This window comes from Puntigrus tetrazona, chromosome 23 (assembly GCF_018831695.1).
Source record: "Puntigrus tetrazona isolate hp1 chromosome 23, ASM1883169v1, whole genome shotgun sequence".
NCBI lineage: Eukaryota > Metazoa > Chordata > Actinopteri > Cypriniformes > Cyprinidae > Puntigrus > Puntigrus tetrazona.
This window is the reverse complement of record NC_056721.1, coordinates 12029903-12045888: the sequence shown is the minus strand read 5'-3', so window position 1 is coordinate 12045888 and position 15986 is coordinate 12029903. Positions and strand designations below refer to the sequence as shown.

Sequence of the window (15986 nt, the reverse complement as noted above, 5' to 3'; positions counted from 1 at the left end):
AATACACTCATCCGGTTCTTTCATTATGCAAAGAAGATATCAGATCTTAGTCTTTTTGCGATCAGGGATGACAGTAACAGGTATAAAATAATATCCTAATTTCTAGCTAATAGTCAAGTTCACAGAAGCACATTGTACACAGAAGATTTTACTTGTAGATATTGATTATATTAAAAGTAATACATCATTGTTTAAATTTAAATTTTAACATATTGACATTACATGATGCCAAGTAACAAGTCTTGCTTAAAAACTATATGCTAAATAGTTACCGGTGAGCTCCCTCTAGTGATTAAACAGAATGACATTTACTTCAGAGTTTTAGTCATTGTTCAGTTTAAGCACATACTATATTTAAAGCCCCTTTTGAGAGTCCTTGTTGAACACTTAAAAAATAATAGTACATTTTGGGTTTATAAACAGAGATACGATAATGTGCAATAAAAATATATTTATATATAAAAATAATTATTTGAATTAAAATGAAACCAACAAGAGAAAAAAAAAGCCTGTAGCCATCAGCAGTTCTTCTTCTCAGGTGCAGAAAGACAAAAGAATGAGGAAGTGATGACTTCACGTTGATGCATTAGAGGGAAACTGAGCTGTAGCTCATACACAAGCCACAGAAACTGACCTGAAACCAAACACATGCACGCTGTATAGGTGAGTGCAATCTTCTGATTCATTATAATCATACAACACAAGCTGCCATTCGGCTGGAATTGTAAATATGTTGTAAAACACACAACATGGTACTTACAGTCTGTAGATTCAAGGATCAAGAGTTATATTCTTCCCGAGTGGCTGGTAGAACCAGTTTGTGTGTTGCAAAACCTTTATAGTCATCTACCGTACCTCAAACTAAAAACTTTATTTAAACAAAAACATGTTCAACTGGTATATATCTTTTTGGTTTAAATTAGACAAGAATGATACCAGTGTAAAAAAAAAAAAAAAAAAAAAAAGTTTACTAAGTAAATAGCAGTAAGAAAGATATGTCAGTGTTAAGTTGAGCCGCTAGTTTACCTTCTAAACTGGGCACAATTTTTGTTGTAATAGTATTTAGTAAGTCATTATCATACAGTGTAAAACACTGGCAATATGAACATCCCCTTATAACAAAGATGGGGAAATTTAAAGAGGAAGCAACATTCGCATCTCCCTGTACTATGGCTGGAATATAAAATAGTCTCACTAAACAGCTTCACCATGGTTTTATTTCTGTATTTCTTTTTTAATATCAAAATGTGTAGAAATATGCATATTACATTAATCTCTCTTTGAATTCAATACGTCTGTTTAGAATTTATCCAAGCAACTGCATAGCAAAACTCTAAGCACCGCCCTGGCAACCAGTCAAGGATTAGCTTCATAACAGAGCTTAGCAAGTGCAATCACCACTTCAGCATTTTACTTCAATTTATTTGCAGCTATAAATAAAACATTAACTGAGTATGATTTACTTGAAAAAAGCCAAGTAAAATCCTATCTATAATTATAAGTCAAGTTTACTTGGGAATTTCCAGTGATTTTTAAGTAATGCTTACCATGGAAATTAACTCTGATTCACCAAAATCTTCAAGTACATTTTATTCAATCACAGTTTATAATTGTAGCACTGGGGAAAAAGCCATGCTTTTAAAGCATGTAGTTCATTTGTAAACAAGTAAGTAGGTGAATAAACCGCTCATTATTCATTTAAGATAACATATCTTCTCAATGTAATTGTTATCCAACTGAACACAGAGACCTCAATATTGTGTGTACACCATACACAATGATTATAACAATCAGTGGATAATGTTTTGAGTATTAATGGGTCATTTTGAGTAGAAACAGTCAGTTATTAAACCTAACAACAAAAGCAACCATACAATAATGTAAATACAACTCAAAAACAGTAAAAAAAAAAAAAAATACAGGATCATAACTTTGATATTTACTTAAACTAATCTTTGTAAACATAAACAATTTCAAGTAAATTATAAGTAAATTATATTATTACTTATAAGTTCAAACTTTAATTTATACACGTTTAACTTGAGTGCCAGTAAAGAATTTACTTTAATGTTTTAATTTTTGCCTCAACTAAATTTTTTAATGTAGAGCTTAAACTTGTTTTTATTTTTTATTTTATTTACTAAAATCACTTTTGACAGTGTGGCACTGCATTGGAAAAGTCCCTCTTAACACTATACAAAAAATTTAATTTGTTACAGTTAAATGTGCCAATGTTAATTTCCATTACAGCATCCATGGAGAACAAATGGGATGCACGCCAGCAACAGGAACCTTGCTCAGATAACAGCCTTGTATTTATTTGCAAGTTGCCAGTCAGGGAAGGTTTCCAGATCCTGGACAGCCAAGAGCCAGTTCAGATCAAACTCCCAGCGCAATGCAACGTCCACCAGCTTCGTGTACGTCTGTGTATGGTAGCACAGGAAAACAACAGACTTCCTGAGCCATTTGCACTTCTGGATCCAGAACGATACAGTCTGTTGTATCACAAGGAGGAGGAGTGGTATGAAATTTATGACGACTATCAGGTATTGAAAACTCTGGATGCACCATGGTTTCAGGGTACAGATGGTCTTCAGACTGTCTGTGTGACCGTGTTGGCTCAAAACAAAAACACCTCTAAGGAGAGAATTCACTTCCAGGGCATTCTGAACGAGCTAATTGGCTATGATTTGGACTCCTCAGACACTAATCGCTTAAGTGAGCTTGGCTATACCCGAAGGAAGTTTGCCACACCGCGAAGGGAAGAGCTAAAAAAAAGGGATGCTGTAGCTTATGCCACTGAACCGTGGATAACTTCCACAGTGCTCCCAAACAACCAGCAAGGTTACCTTCAACAAAAACTCTCAGTGACTCTTTACTGTAATAGTTCAAGCCTTTCATTCAAAGCTGACCTGACACATACCCCCAGGGATCTCCTCAAGAGCTTCTGGGCATCATTACCAAACGATGACCTGTCATTCGAAGGATGGTCAGTTGATTATGTGCTCCAAGTGTGTGGCCGGGAGGAATTCTTGACTGGAGACTTCCAGCTCTCTGACTTCATGTGGGTCAGGCACTGCCTTGAAAACATGCTGGAGCTTCATCTCTCAGTGGTTGACATCTCATCCCTTCCGGAGAACACAGGAAGTAGAGAGTACTGGCCACTGGTGGACAGTCTCACTGGTCTCTCAAGCTCCCATGAGGAGCTTTCTATCAATGGGAAGAAAGTAGAGGACATTGTGATGATTTCCCTCTGGAACTGTGAGAGAAAGTTCAGGGTTAAACTCTTAGGGTTTGACATCCCAGAACTCCCAAGTAAGGTACCGCCACTTGTCCGTGTGGAAGCCTCCATTATCTATGGTAGAAAGACAGTGTCAGCAGTTTGTTCAACATCAAAAGAGTTTGCAGACGAAGTGCTGTGGAACACCTGGCTGGAATTTGACATTCTGATCAGGGATATCCCTCACGGAGCTAAATTAGGCCTCACAATTAATGCCAGTACTGCTGAAGGCACATCAACCAAGGACACTAGGTCAAACTCCTTAAAAGTACAAGATTCCCAGAAGGGAAAAGGGCAAGTACTGTGCTTCGTAAACCTCCAGCTGATTGATCACAGATCCCTTCTTAGCCAAGGTCCATACACTCTGCACATGTGGCCTTTCCCAGAATGGGATGAGGAGGCATTCACTTACGAAGCAGAAAAGCTGTCGACCGCCACTAACCCTGATGTAGCTAAAGCAATGGCAGTTACCTTTATGCTGGATCGATACAGCTTTCCCGTTGTCTTGCCACATGGCAAGAGCACTTCTGGTAGTTGTACATCTCCTGTTTCTGACTCTTCTACACTGGACCTCTCAGGAGAGTCCAGACTCTCCTCACCATCTAATGAGGGTTCTCCCACAACCCCTTTCACAGGGACAGATTGCCTCAGAAGGCTTAAAGAACAAAGTGTCCAATATGCCTCAAATTTACCTCAGTTTCTTCGCACAGTTGACTGGATGTTGCCAACTGCGGTCCAGGATGTTCATTGGTTGCTAAGTCATTGGGTACCAGAAGATATAGAGCTGTCTGTGGCCCTTGAGCTTCTAAGTGTGGATTTTGCAGACATGAAGGTCAGACGATTGGCTGTTGAAAGATTAGACATCCTATCCAATGATGAGGTACTTAAGTACCTGCTGCAGTTGGTTCAGGTATGCAGTTGACTAATGCTAGTGTCAAAGTAATGAGTCTTCTTAAAGCACTTTCTACAAACTAACAAGCAAAACCTAACAAGGCATGTAATTTTCTTTAGACCCTTAAAGTCGAACCATATCATGATAGCTGCTTGGCAAGATTCCTTCTCAAAAGAGCACTAAGGGTGAGTCATGAATGCAGCTGTGCTTGCTTCATTAGAGGACATTTCACCTGTCAGAAAAGGTTAACTATGTACTACTGCAATTTTCTGGAACACAGAGCAAACGGATCGGACACTTCTTTTTCTGGTATTTGCGGAGTGAGGTGGCAGGATGTCCATTTTTTCGCCAGCGTATGGCGGTCATACTTGAGGCCTATCTGTTGGGCTGTGGAGAGGTAATGCTGACTGAATTTCAGAGTCAAGTACAAGTCGTTAATTGCCTGCAAGAAGTGGCTCTAACAGTGAAGGTGCTCTACCCAGACAAAACAGACCTTCCATCAACAGGTAAAGTTCAAACAAGTGTGTCCTGTGTATCACGTCTTATATGCCATACTGTACATCTATATTTTCATGTATTAGCTCCTCAGAAGCTGCAGGAGTTACTGGAGGAGTGCAATTTACCCTCTGACTTCCAGGTGCCTTTCAATCCCCGTGTCAGAGCAGGAAGCATCATAGTGAGTTGATATACTTATATATGTTGGTTGATGATCCGAACCAAAAGAATTAGTCATTAATGAAAATAAATTCTTGTGTCATTCTAAACTTGTATAACATGAAATACAACATTCTGTAAATTTGTTTCTTGGCCCTCATTGATCTTTTGATTGTCTGCTTTTGCGTGTGGCAGAAGAAAGTAAGTCATAGGGGTTTAGAATAACATGAGGTTCAGCAAATAATAATAACATTGCCATTTTGGGTGAATTATCCCCATGAATCAAGCTGTTTCTCACTCAGCTAAAAGACTGTAAAGTGATGGCCTCTAAGAAAAAGCCACTCTGGCTTGAGTTCTCCTGCGTTCAGTCAGAAGCTCCAGACTCACCTCCTGTCGGCATCATCTTTAAACAAGGAGATGACCTCCGACAGGACATGCTCATCATCCAGGTATATAAGCATCTGTAAAAAAAAAAAAAAAAAAAAAAAAAAAACGCTGGCTGATTTTAACTGGTTACTAAAAAACAAATTAAGACAAAATTAATTTAACAAATTAAATTGTTTTCAGACTCTAAAGGTCATGGACTCAATTTGGAAAGAAAAAGGCTTAGATTTGAACCTGGTGCCCTATGGATGCATTTCTACAGGCTATAACATAGGTAATGATCAGTCTCTTTCTATTGTTTATAACTGAATTATAATGCAGTGTATTATACCATTATTATAATTGTAAGAACACTTAAAAAATATTCAAACAATTTTGACGTACAAGCAAAAATCTATTAAAAAGCAACAGTAATTATGGCAAAAGAATATATGTTTCTGAACGGCTGCAGAATTGTGTACTACGAAATGTCTAATGACCAACAAACTGAGTTTCAGCTGTCTGTCTGTCTGTCTTTGGACACAGGTATGATTGAAATTGTGCGAAATGCGATCACTATTGCCTCTGTTCAGAGGAGTCAGGGAGGAGTGGCAGGAGCTTTCAAAAACAATGCCTTGTATGACTGGCTTGAGAGGAAGTGCTCATTCAAGGAAAAAGTAAGCAGATATACTGTACTAGTACTATGTCATCGGAGCTGCCTTCTGTCATATCTGTCTCGAAATGCAGCCATTTGATAATTCTCTTTCTTTTGTCTTGAACTTCCATGCAAACAGCACTTTCAAGCTATGGAGAAGTTTGTGAACTCATGTGCCGGCTACTGTGTAGCTACATATGTGCTTGGTATAGGAGATCGCCACAACGACAACATTATGATCACTGATCAAGGTAAAGAAACAAGACAAAAAAAAAAAGATGTAATTATTGAATATGGAAAACCAGTCATCTATGCATATGAATATATTGCAAATAAGTGATCCAGTTAAATTTCAGTCATGATCTTGTTACTAAAACATTATTCATATCATATATTTGATTTCTACCAACCATAACAAATTTTTTGAGTATAATGGGTAGTTTTTAGAGAGAGGTTAAATATCACAGAACATGCCATTTGCTTGAAATCAAGCTAATGTTAAATTCTTAATTCTTCAGGGAACTTGTTCCACATCGATTTTGGGCACATCTTGGGCAACACCAAGAGTTTCCTGGGGGTGAACAGAGAAAGGGTGCCCTTTGTCCTCACCCCTGACTTCCTGTATGTGATGGGTAGGGTGAAAGGCCGTCCCAGCCTCTACTTCCAGAGATTTAGGGTATGTTCTATTACACGGTGTCTCTAAAATATATTTAAGAGTTACAGGGCCTTGCAACCACTGTGGTTATTGTAAACTAAAGTTAAAAACTATTCAGGCCTTCTGAAGCGAAGCAATGCGTTTGTTTAAGAAAAATATCTATGTCTAAAACTTTACGAACTGTAATCTCTAGATTCCGCTAACTGTTGTAAACACATTCACAAAAGAGCGGAGAAAACTCTTGGCTTATATTGAAATCCTCAATTTTTTAAAGCCTTTCTTCCACGAAGCTTTTCTCCCACAGAAACTAGAGATTATGGTTTCTAAAATGGTTTTTAAAATAACTCAGAATTTTTGTCAGAAACAAGAAAATCATAACCTTAAGGTATCTTAAATGTATAAGTAAATCTTCTGTGTATAAGTAAAAATTAAAAAAGCATGTGCAATTACTAAAACAAATTAAAATGACAACTGAAAACAGAACAAAAAGCTACAAAATATTTAGATAAAAAATAGTTAACACTAAAACAACAAAATAAAACTTAAGGAGAATTTGTTTATCCTGTCAGTTTCCTCTGACATGTATTTGTGATACAGTAATAAAAAATAATTAATAAAAAAAACTAATATGTTTATGCAGATACATGCTATAAACAAGTTAGTAAATGCCAGAGCTGTACTCTGAGCTCAAGTATGTGTTCGTTCTTCAGGACACCTGCATCAATGCCTATCTGTCCCTCCGGGCTCAGTCTCGTCTTCTTGTCACGCTCTTCTCTCTAATGCTGCTGACGGGAATCCCTGAGCTCAGCATGTCGCAGGACATGCGCTACCTGAGAACTGCACTGCAGCAAGAACAAGGAGAGGAAGAGGCTCGGAACCACTTCCTGCAGCAGATTGCCCTCTGTGAGCAGAAAGGCTGGACCGTCCAGGCCAACTGGTGGTTTCACATGATGGCAGGCATTAAATAGAAGAACCCTTCTGACAGTCATCTAAGGGGATTTCTCTACATGCTACAAAAAGATTGTAAAAAAGATTCCAAATTTTTGATTTCCCTGCTAAGGCTAAATACAAAAGGAGATATTTGCCAGGATGTTAATGCTGACCTACATTGAAAAACACCAGAGGCTAACAATAAGCACCAAAAACGTATCACAGAATCGGTCCATTTCAAGTACCCTATACTTTGTGTAAATAATAAACAAATCAATGCAAATCTCAGATCTCATTTATACAGAAAGAAATTTGACAGAATGGGGGTGAATTTACATATTATGAACATTAATGTTACATTTCATTATGCAAATTACATGAACAAAAGTTTTGTATTCAATATAAACAATAAATGTTTGCTACTTCACGTCTCTTATTTTTTTCATGAAATAATCATCCAAGAACCTGAGTCACAATTCACAGATGAATTAAAGCCATCTTAACCATTAGAAAGACTATCAGCGTGCCATGATGGTACTGTAATTAATAAGGATGACACACCAGGAAATTAGACCTTGCATGTAAACAGTATAATCACGCTCTCTCTTGAGAGTACCCTCCTGCTATTTACAGCGGTTGCCTTTAGAGGGCACCCTGGCCCATATTCACCTCACATGCACTGGGTCATGAGACAACAGACCTAAAAACACGCTGCTTGTTAACAATAGACTCTGAAATAAGAGTTTTAGTTTTTGCTAAAAGTACCAAGAGTGCGACATAAAAGAGTGAAATTCCCTGCGCAAAGGCCATGTTGTGGAGATGGCGTGGTTGTTGGTGAGGGTAGGGAGGGAAGGGAGGGGTGCTTGGTGGGTGTAGGGGTGTTTTCAAAGCCAGCAGTTTGGGGGGCATGGGCGGGGGGCTGTCAAGTCTGTCTGAGAGACTGTTTCCAGACAGACAAGCCTCCATGCTTCTCTTGGCTCTCGTCTCTCCTCCACTGCATCCTCACATCATGCTGATCTTCCTTCAGTCTTATTGAGGTATTTTTCATTATTTTTACATTTCTCATTGAATTAAGTTCTGTCTTTAAAGCAGCTCAGCATTTATTTATTTCACTCTTTCTTACGCACTCACACACACACACACACACACACACACACACTCCAAGACGGCATCACTGTGTTTCTGACAAGGATGAGCACATGGTCATCCCACACACTGGCTGAGTATCTTTCTTGGGACTGTTCGTTCTTCTGTATAAGAGCTTTACAAGCTCTCTCTTACGGCACCTATCAAAAGGTAAGACTTTTTAAGAATAGACCGAATGTTGTTATTATTAATACATTTTTGGTTTTCAAATACAGCTGCTGATTCAACATCTTCCCTCAGACACAGGTGAGTGTTACACAGACAAAAAACGTATTTATTCTATCATGTTATAAGAAATTGATTTACTATATATATTTATCTTACATACTAATAATAATAATAAAATGCTACAGAAAATATGTTTCTTGTAAATTGAGATTAATGTTTATAGATAATATGCTATAAATGTTGTGACAAGTATTTGTGCTTTATATATCTAGGTACTTTGGATATACTTACAAATAGGTCTTTTGGTTCGGTTACAGCGAACCATATTCAGAATTATATCATTGCTTTACACTAAACCATCTGCATGACTCAGTTTTTAAACCCACATGGATTTGTGTTCATATCCCATCGCCATGTGCTCTCCCTGAGCTCACACCCTCCAAAAAAAAACCAAAAAAAAAAAAAAAAAAAAAACCCTGCCATATCTGATTCAACCTGCTTTTTAATAATTGAGAAGCTCCAGTAATTACTTATAAGGGTGTGTCAGTGTGCAAGTCAGTTCATATCTGTTTTGAGTCCAGGTTACTGAGTGCATGCGGAGGACAGAGTCGAGCAGCAATGGTTTCCAGTGCAGAAAAGAGCACTGACCTAGTTCATGCCAGACAGAACAGCCAGACAAGCCCTCAATCTACCCACATTATTAAAAAACAGCGAGGATGAGGATTTTTCTAATTACTCAAAGTCAAATCAATGCAAAGTCAATAACACAACAAATTACAGTTATGCATTGTGAGGTAATACTGTATAGTTTCATTAGTGTGTTCTGTAACACTATACTAAAAGATTCTCCCCCCCAAAAATGCAAAGTGACTTCAAATACAGACTTCAAAAGGGGCATGCAAAATTACAGTTTATGTTGCTTGATTTTATGGGTGCCCTTTAAGTACAAAACGATCCTACTGACTATGTACATACAGTATGGTTATCTGGAGCACAGCTGCTTTTATAAATCTCAACAGTTAATTTGGGCCACAAAAAGACACATCAGCTGATTCCTGGGAAAAATGTTAAAGACTGGAATCAATTTAATTCCATTTTGTGTGTTTTTAATGAATGCAAACTTTTTTTTTTTCTACATACCACAGGCGTGTCTTTAATCAAATCTGTCTTTCCAGGTCAAGCACAGGAGTGCCTAAATACATTTAACTTAAACTGACAGAAACACCACTCACTGGCCTCAAGGGCTAAATGATCATGAAAACCTAAGACACGTTCGTTTTGTTAAAAGACGAGCACACATTGCATATTATGAAAATATTATTAAAACACTGAAATCAAATAAATGTGAGATATTAAGGGGAAAGTTTTTAAAGCAAATAGCTGAAGCCACAGACTACTCAAAATCTACCATGGCTGTTAAAAACATAACCATTATATCCTGCACCACATTTAATTAGAGTTCTGCTCCTAAAGGGATAGTTCACTTTGAAACTAACATTTGAAGTTTATAGGCTTACCTCAAGGGCATCTAAGGTGTATGTCTTTTTTTCTTCAGTAGATCCAATTTTTTAGATTTTTCAAGAGAAATCCAAATTAAACCATACCATATCGTAACAATACACTGACGGCCTAAAACACAAAAAGAGCGGTTTGTGTGAGAAAACGGTATTTATACAGTTTTTTTGTACAGCCTGTACACCAGCATGTCCAAATGATCTGAGGGCACGTACGCATCCGCTGCGTGACGTGTGTGCGTGCTCTGGAGCAGTCTCTCTCATAGAGAAAGTTCCCTATACCGGCCATTATATGACTGACACACTACAATGGTTTGACATAAAAATCTCAGAATTGGATCTAATGAAGAAAAAAAGACACCAACACCTTAGATGCCCTTGGGGTAAGCTGATAAACTTCAAATTTTAGTTTTAAAGTTAACCATCCCTTAAAGCTGCAACAGATATGAATAGAGACTTAAATTTAGATTGCTTTCTCCAAGCTATTTTATCGCTTATACTGTATATAGTGCACAAGTTGTATGCACTCTTAAAGATAACGGTTATTAATCTGCATCAGTGGTTTCATGAAGAACCTACACTTTTCAAATTCACAAAATGCTTTTATCGTGGAAAAAGTTCCTTTGACTAAGGAAAAACGTTTATAGAATAGCTCTTCTAAAGCACTGCTGTGGTCTATGACACTTTTGAAACCTTTATATTTTAAGGTGTCTTCCTACTTTTATTTTGTTTTTAACGGACACTAGAAAGTGCCATTTATCACAAATATTTGTGTGAAAATAATTTGACTTTTTTTGTGTTCTAAAAATGACAGCATTCTGGTTTGGAACAACACAAGGGTGAGTAATTCACCATTTCTGGTGAATTGTCCTTATGAGTGAATATTCATTTAAACTCGAATGACTGAAGAATGTTATTTCAATGTTATGTATTAAAAAGGCGTCAAATAATACAAGTGTATAATTTTAAAAGGCAATTAAAGCATGTTTCGAAAAATATGTGTGTGTTTGTGCTGGTTATTTCCCACGTCTCACATAGATCCGCTGCCATGCTGATTCCGGGAGGTCCCCTCTTTTCAGCACTGATGGTCCATGGCTAAGCTGCTATGACACACTGCAGCGTCCTTCAGAGGGGCCCTCCAATTACCACAGAGACACAGCAACCATCAAAAACAATGTGCATTCTATGTATGGAAAGGTTTTCAGCAAGCAGTCTATGAATCAATATGAGTAGAGGAGACTAAAAGAAGACACTTACAGACATGCGTTTCTGACATTCAGTTAGCTTGACCTTTTAAATGCATTCGTGCTATTTATTTAAAAGCTTATTCTATGATGCCACACAAAAACATGCTTCCGCTATGCTTCTACCTTTTGTAGCGTGACTGATTTCCTCTGGTGTTCAGAGTGGACTGGGGTTTTCTAGCACCATTTGAAATCGGTCGTGCTGAAAGGTATGGCGTCCCCTTCGTATGGGCAAACCATGGGCACTTTGTAGAACGTGAAAAGACAGGAAATGGTTGGAAAAGTCGTTAACGTATTAACCACTCAAGCAGGGGCAGAAATTAACCAGGGCTACGGGCGTAAAAGAGACCAAGATGACAAAGATACATGAAATGCAGGGCAAATACTCCCACATCCATAATTTTAATCTGTTGTCTAACATATACATATATTGGGTTTAGTGTCTTTCAGTGTTTCTGAATGTGTCGCTACACTCTCAGAAATAAAGGTACAAAAGCTGTCACTGGGGTACCTTTTAAAAAGGTACACTTTTGTACATATTAATACCTAATTTGTACATATTAGTACCTGAAAGGTAGAAAATTGTACCATTTAAAAAAGGTACCGCCCCAGTGACAGCTTTTGTACCTTTATTTCTGAGAGTATAGTATTAAAATAGTATTAAAATAAGTAGTTTCTCCTATTCTAGCCAAGAAATGATTGTGTTAAGAATTATTGTGCATTATACACAGTTACGTTTAGAATCAGATTTTTAAGTATTAAAAAAATATGAAAAACATTAAGTGTTTTCAGTTCTTTTCAAATAATTTTTTTCAGAAAACACTGATAGCTTGTTTTCTCTCTCTTTTTGTAATTTATTCTCCAAAAATGTTGGTTTTTCTTTTCCTCCTTAAAGCTAGGTCAAAGGGCAATGTTTGAAAATGCCCTGAAAATTATTTAAGAAAAAAGAATAAAACTGAATGAAACTATCATATATGCTGATAAGAACATAGCAAAATTACTGAACAAATATTTTCATTCTTACACTTTTTTTTTCAATGTTAGATCACAATGTTCCTTTTTTAATCTGGGACTTTTTAAGATTAGATAGATCTCAGGATCTATATTCTGCTCAGATTAAAGGAATCATCTACTCCACTAACCTGTATGAGTTTCTCTCTACTGTTGAGCAGAAAAGAAGATATTTTGAAGAATGTTGGTAACAAAACAGTAAATGGTTTTGGTTTTAGTTTAATTTATAACTGACAGGCAACTGAAGTCTATATATGTGGTAACAACTAACCTACTATAGAAAACGTTACCGATATCAAGATATTATTTTAAACATGTGTATCAAAGTCGTTAGCATTTTCTTTTTATAGACTGACTATTATACTAGGACAGAATTCACTTTGTCCCATCACTGTCCCTCTTCTTTCACCCATCAGCTTTAGGATTAACAGGACATGTTTGGACCCGCAGCTATAGAGTCAATCATTAAACACAAGCACACATCACTTCTCAGCCAACACACACTATCCCACAATCCCTGGACAGCAGAGGCAACTGTCAGAAGGGATGGGACTGTATTTGTCCTCATTCCTAAGAGGAATCAGGTGCTTTCTGTCACCTGGGTTACAGGATCTCCATGGATGTCACAGCCAACCGGCTGCCTGAACTGAGTGGCACGGCCCCGCTGAGACCTGTCCCAATCTGATCTGGAGTCAGTTAGCTGGATGTCACTCTCAGTCTGTCTAAAAGTACAGGGAGAAAGTCACAGATGAAGACCAGATCAACACAGGTAAAAATACTGCATATGCCTCTAGGTTTGCTGTATTTGTACTTTTTCTGCTAAAATTATGGGTTCTTTTGGATCTGGATTTTTTTGGCTTTCCTTACATTTTTACAAGAGGGCAGGTGGAAGTATTCAGTATTTGTCTTCTTTTGTGTGGAGTAAAATGCTCTCTCTGCTCACCGCTGTACTGTCAAAACTCCTTCAGGAGGACTGAACACAACATGATGTCGCAAAATAAGCCAGTCGAGGAAGACTGCCATCAAAAATGCAAGGAATACCTCAGCAGGTGTGTTTTTCTCGAATGGCGGGCCTTTATTTGATGTAAAAATTGAAGGTTCACAGTTTCAGATGATTTAACCGATAATTATTTGATCAGCTGGCAAACTGTCTTTCAGTTTGTTCGGGGAATCAACTTCAGAGTATTTTCTCAGCCCTTCTTCTTGCTCAAAGGAAATACCCTCTTGGCTTTCACAGCTAAAAGACGACATGAAAGGTATTTTACATTTGTTTTGTACAGGTGGATGACTGTGTATGAAATACATTTTTTTGGTATATTTTCTGGTTTAGAGCAAAAGGTCAGTACGTGTTTTTTAGTTTGTTTTTGAAAGAAGTCTTGAAGTCATCATCATGTTTATTTGTCAAAACAGTAAAGAGTAATACTGTAAAAATCTGTTTTCTGTTTTTATATATTTCAATACAGAATTTTAAAGCAGAATTTTCAGCAGCCATTCCTCTATGCTTCAGTGTCACACGATCCTTTAAATGTCTTTTCCTTCAGTTTTGTTAAATTTGGCACATCCTTGCAGAATGAAAGTATCAATTTCTTGCAAAAATTTCCTACTTACAAACTTGTGAAGCGTAAACGAACAGTTTTAGAATTTTTAAAAACTGAAATCTGAGAAATTTGAAATGAACAAGAACTATTAAAGATGTTTAAATGTCTGTTATTAGATCACACAAGTGCCCTTTTCTTATGGGACGCTATAAGACAACACTCTACACAGATACTGCAAGAATCAAACACAGAGCCCTCGATGGAGATTACTAATGAGGTCCACTTACACCCAACTCAATCAACTCTAAAATCCCCCTATTTTTTTTTTTTTCATCAGCAATGTAACACATCGCTCTTCTTCAACAGATCGTGAGAAGGGTGACAGACTGGAAGACACTCAAGAAACAGGATCATCTGATGCACCTATTAGGAGTGAAATACATGTTCCGCTGTGCTCAGCGTAACCAGGTCATCTCTGCCCTCCTTCTACAACAGAACCCTCTTTTTGACTATGGGATAAATAATGGACCGAACTGATCTCGTGCATAATGCAGAACCTTCAAGATCAGCAAGACATTTAGGACACAGACAAACTGTAGATAAATTACAACTTGTTCAGCAATTCAGCATTTGTATTGTTCTGTTGCCCCATTTTAGACTTGCACAGGCTTGAGAAATGAGTCAGTTAAAGTGGTGCATTGAGATTTGTATTCATTTGTACTTGCCCTTCACTACCATCGGGAGGCGGCAGATTGTAAATTTGGCCTGTACTGTCACTACTGAAATCATTCTTATCCTTTAGTGCAGTTCTCTTTTTTTATATACAATATAAAAACTATATTATAAATTGTATAAGTTACCTACACGGAAATATCATTTTCACTTCTGATCTAAGATGTAGGTGAATGTCTCCTGCATATGTATTTATTGATTTTCCTTTTATGCCAAAAATCATTAGGATACCAAGTAAAGATCACGTTCCATGAAGATATTTCCTACAATACATATATATTAAAAAATCATTTTGATTAATATGCATTGCTAAGGACTTCATCTGGACAACTTCTCTTTTTTCACTCTCAGATTCCAGATTTTTTAAAAGTTGTTTAAGTACTCTAACATCAATGGGAAGGTTATTTATGTTGTTTTAAGATGATGTAAACATTTTTTTTTTAAACGACCCATGTGACTGGTTTTGTGGTCAAACAATTATGACAAACTCTGCAAAGAAGCCTGAATGCTGCTTGTGAACAATTTTGGACCAATTACAAATAACACAACTCGATCAAATGGCCATTGTAAAGGACTTCATTTAGACTACATTTGTAAAAACCGCACATTAGACTTTGGAGCAGAAAAACGCAAAAAGACAATTCGGTTGTAACACAAATGCCGTTTTCCTCGTTGATTTTCAGTGCCGTTTAAGTATTAAATAAAACTAACAAGAACAAAACGACATACGCAGACGAGACTTTGCCTCGTTTCACAAACTCAAGCGACACTTTTAAGTTACAAACGGGCGTTTTCGCTTTCAAATTTTGTAATTTGGTGACTATTTAAAACACAGGTCACAGCACACTTACCTGTTTATAATGCAGCGCGAGGTAAGACCTCGTGGACTCCTCCTCCACGAGGGAACAGTGCATGTGAACAGGTGAACGCGCAGCTCGTGAGAGGAGCGCTGCTGCGCACGAGAGTCAGCTCGCAGGTAAGAGTTACATCTTGGCTGTCTAACTTTGTACTTTGCTTCATTTACATGCACCTTTACCGGCTGAGATCGTATTTTAACGTGACTGACGGTTACGATCTCTTTAGTAAGTAGCGACTTTGGAAACTGGGCAGCCCTTGCATTATAAACTTCTTATTTCAAGTACAGCGCTGCACGTTTTCTCCTGTTGCTTCGGTTTTACTAATACAGTCATGGCGTGTGAGAGAT

General features: G+C 37.4%; 3 protein-coding genes and 1 long non-coding RNA gene across 5 annotated transcripts in view; 3 read left to right on the top strand and 1 right to left on the bottom strand.

Moving 5' to 3' along the window:
• The first annotated feature begins 583 nt into the window (after window positions 1-583).
• si:rp71-17i16.5 (phosphatidylinositol 4,5-bisphosphate 3-kinase catalytic subunit gamma isoform) lies at window positions 584-7856 on the top strand. The gene is made up of 11 exons (XM_043224192.1): window positions 584-663; window positions 2251-4190; window positions 4292-4357; window positions 4453-4678; window positions 4754-4848; window positions 5129-5275; window positions 5394-5484; window positions 5736-5866; window positions 5984-6095; window positions 6363-6520; window positions 7210-7856. Exons 2-11 carry the CDS (start codon window positions 2256-2258, stop codon window positions 7465-7467), a joined length of 3219 nt encoding a protein of 1072 aa, XP_043080127.1. The 5' UTR covers window positions 584-663; window positions 2251-2255; the 3' UTR covers window positions 7468-7856.
• Window positions 7857-8000: 144 nt separating this feature from the next.
• Window positions 8001-15743, bottom strand: LOC122328486. Of its 2 annotated transcripts, XR_006247800.1 has the most exons (5): window positions 15634-15743; window positions 13111-13234; window positions 11628-11746; window positions 11292-11393; window positions 8001-8715 (listed from the first exon to the last, which is right to left on the bottom strand). It is a non-coding gene; the product is annotated as an uncharacterized LOC122328486 (long non-coding RNA). The 2 variants fall into 2 exon arrangements; XR_006247799.1 differs by lacking the exon at window positions 8001-8715 and having other exon boundaries at window positions 10932-11393.
• si:rp71-17i16.6 (uncharacterized protein LOC100148415 homolog) lies at window positions 13143-15039 on the top strand. The gene is made up of 5 exons (XM_043224193.1): window positions 13143-13281; window positions 13481-13561; window positions 13671-13768; window positions 14227-14327; window positions 14417-15039. Exons 2-5 carry the CDS (start codon window positions 13497-13499, stop codon window positions 14585-14587), a joined length of 435 nt encoding a protein of 144 aa, XP_043080128.1. The 5' UTR covers window positions 13143-13281; window positions 13481-13496; the 3' UTR covers window positions 14588-15039.
• lamb2l (laminin, beta 2-like) overlaps window positions 15659-15986 on the top strand; it is a 34261-nt gene continuing 33933 nt past the window's right edge. Inside the window, exon 1 of the mRNA XM_043224186.1 lies at window positions 15659-15758. The gene's annotated coding sequence lies outside the window, so the exon portion shown is untranslated. The remainder of the gene's footprint in view (window positions 15759-15986) is intronic.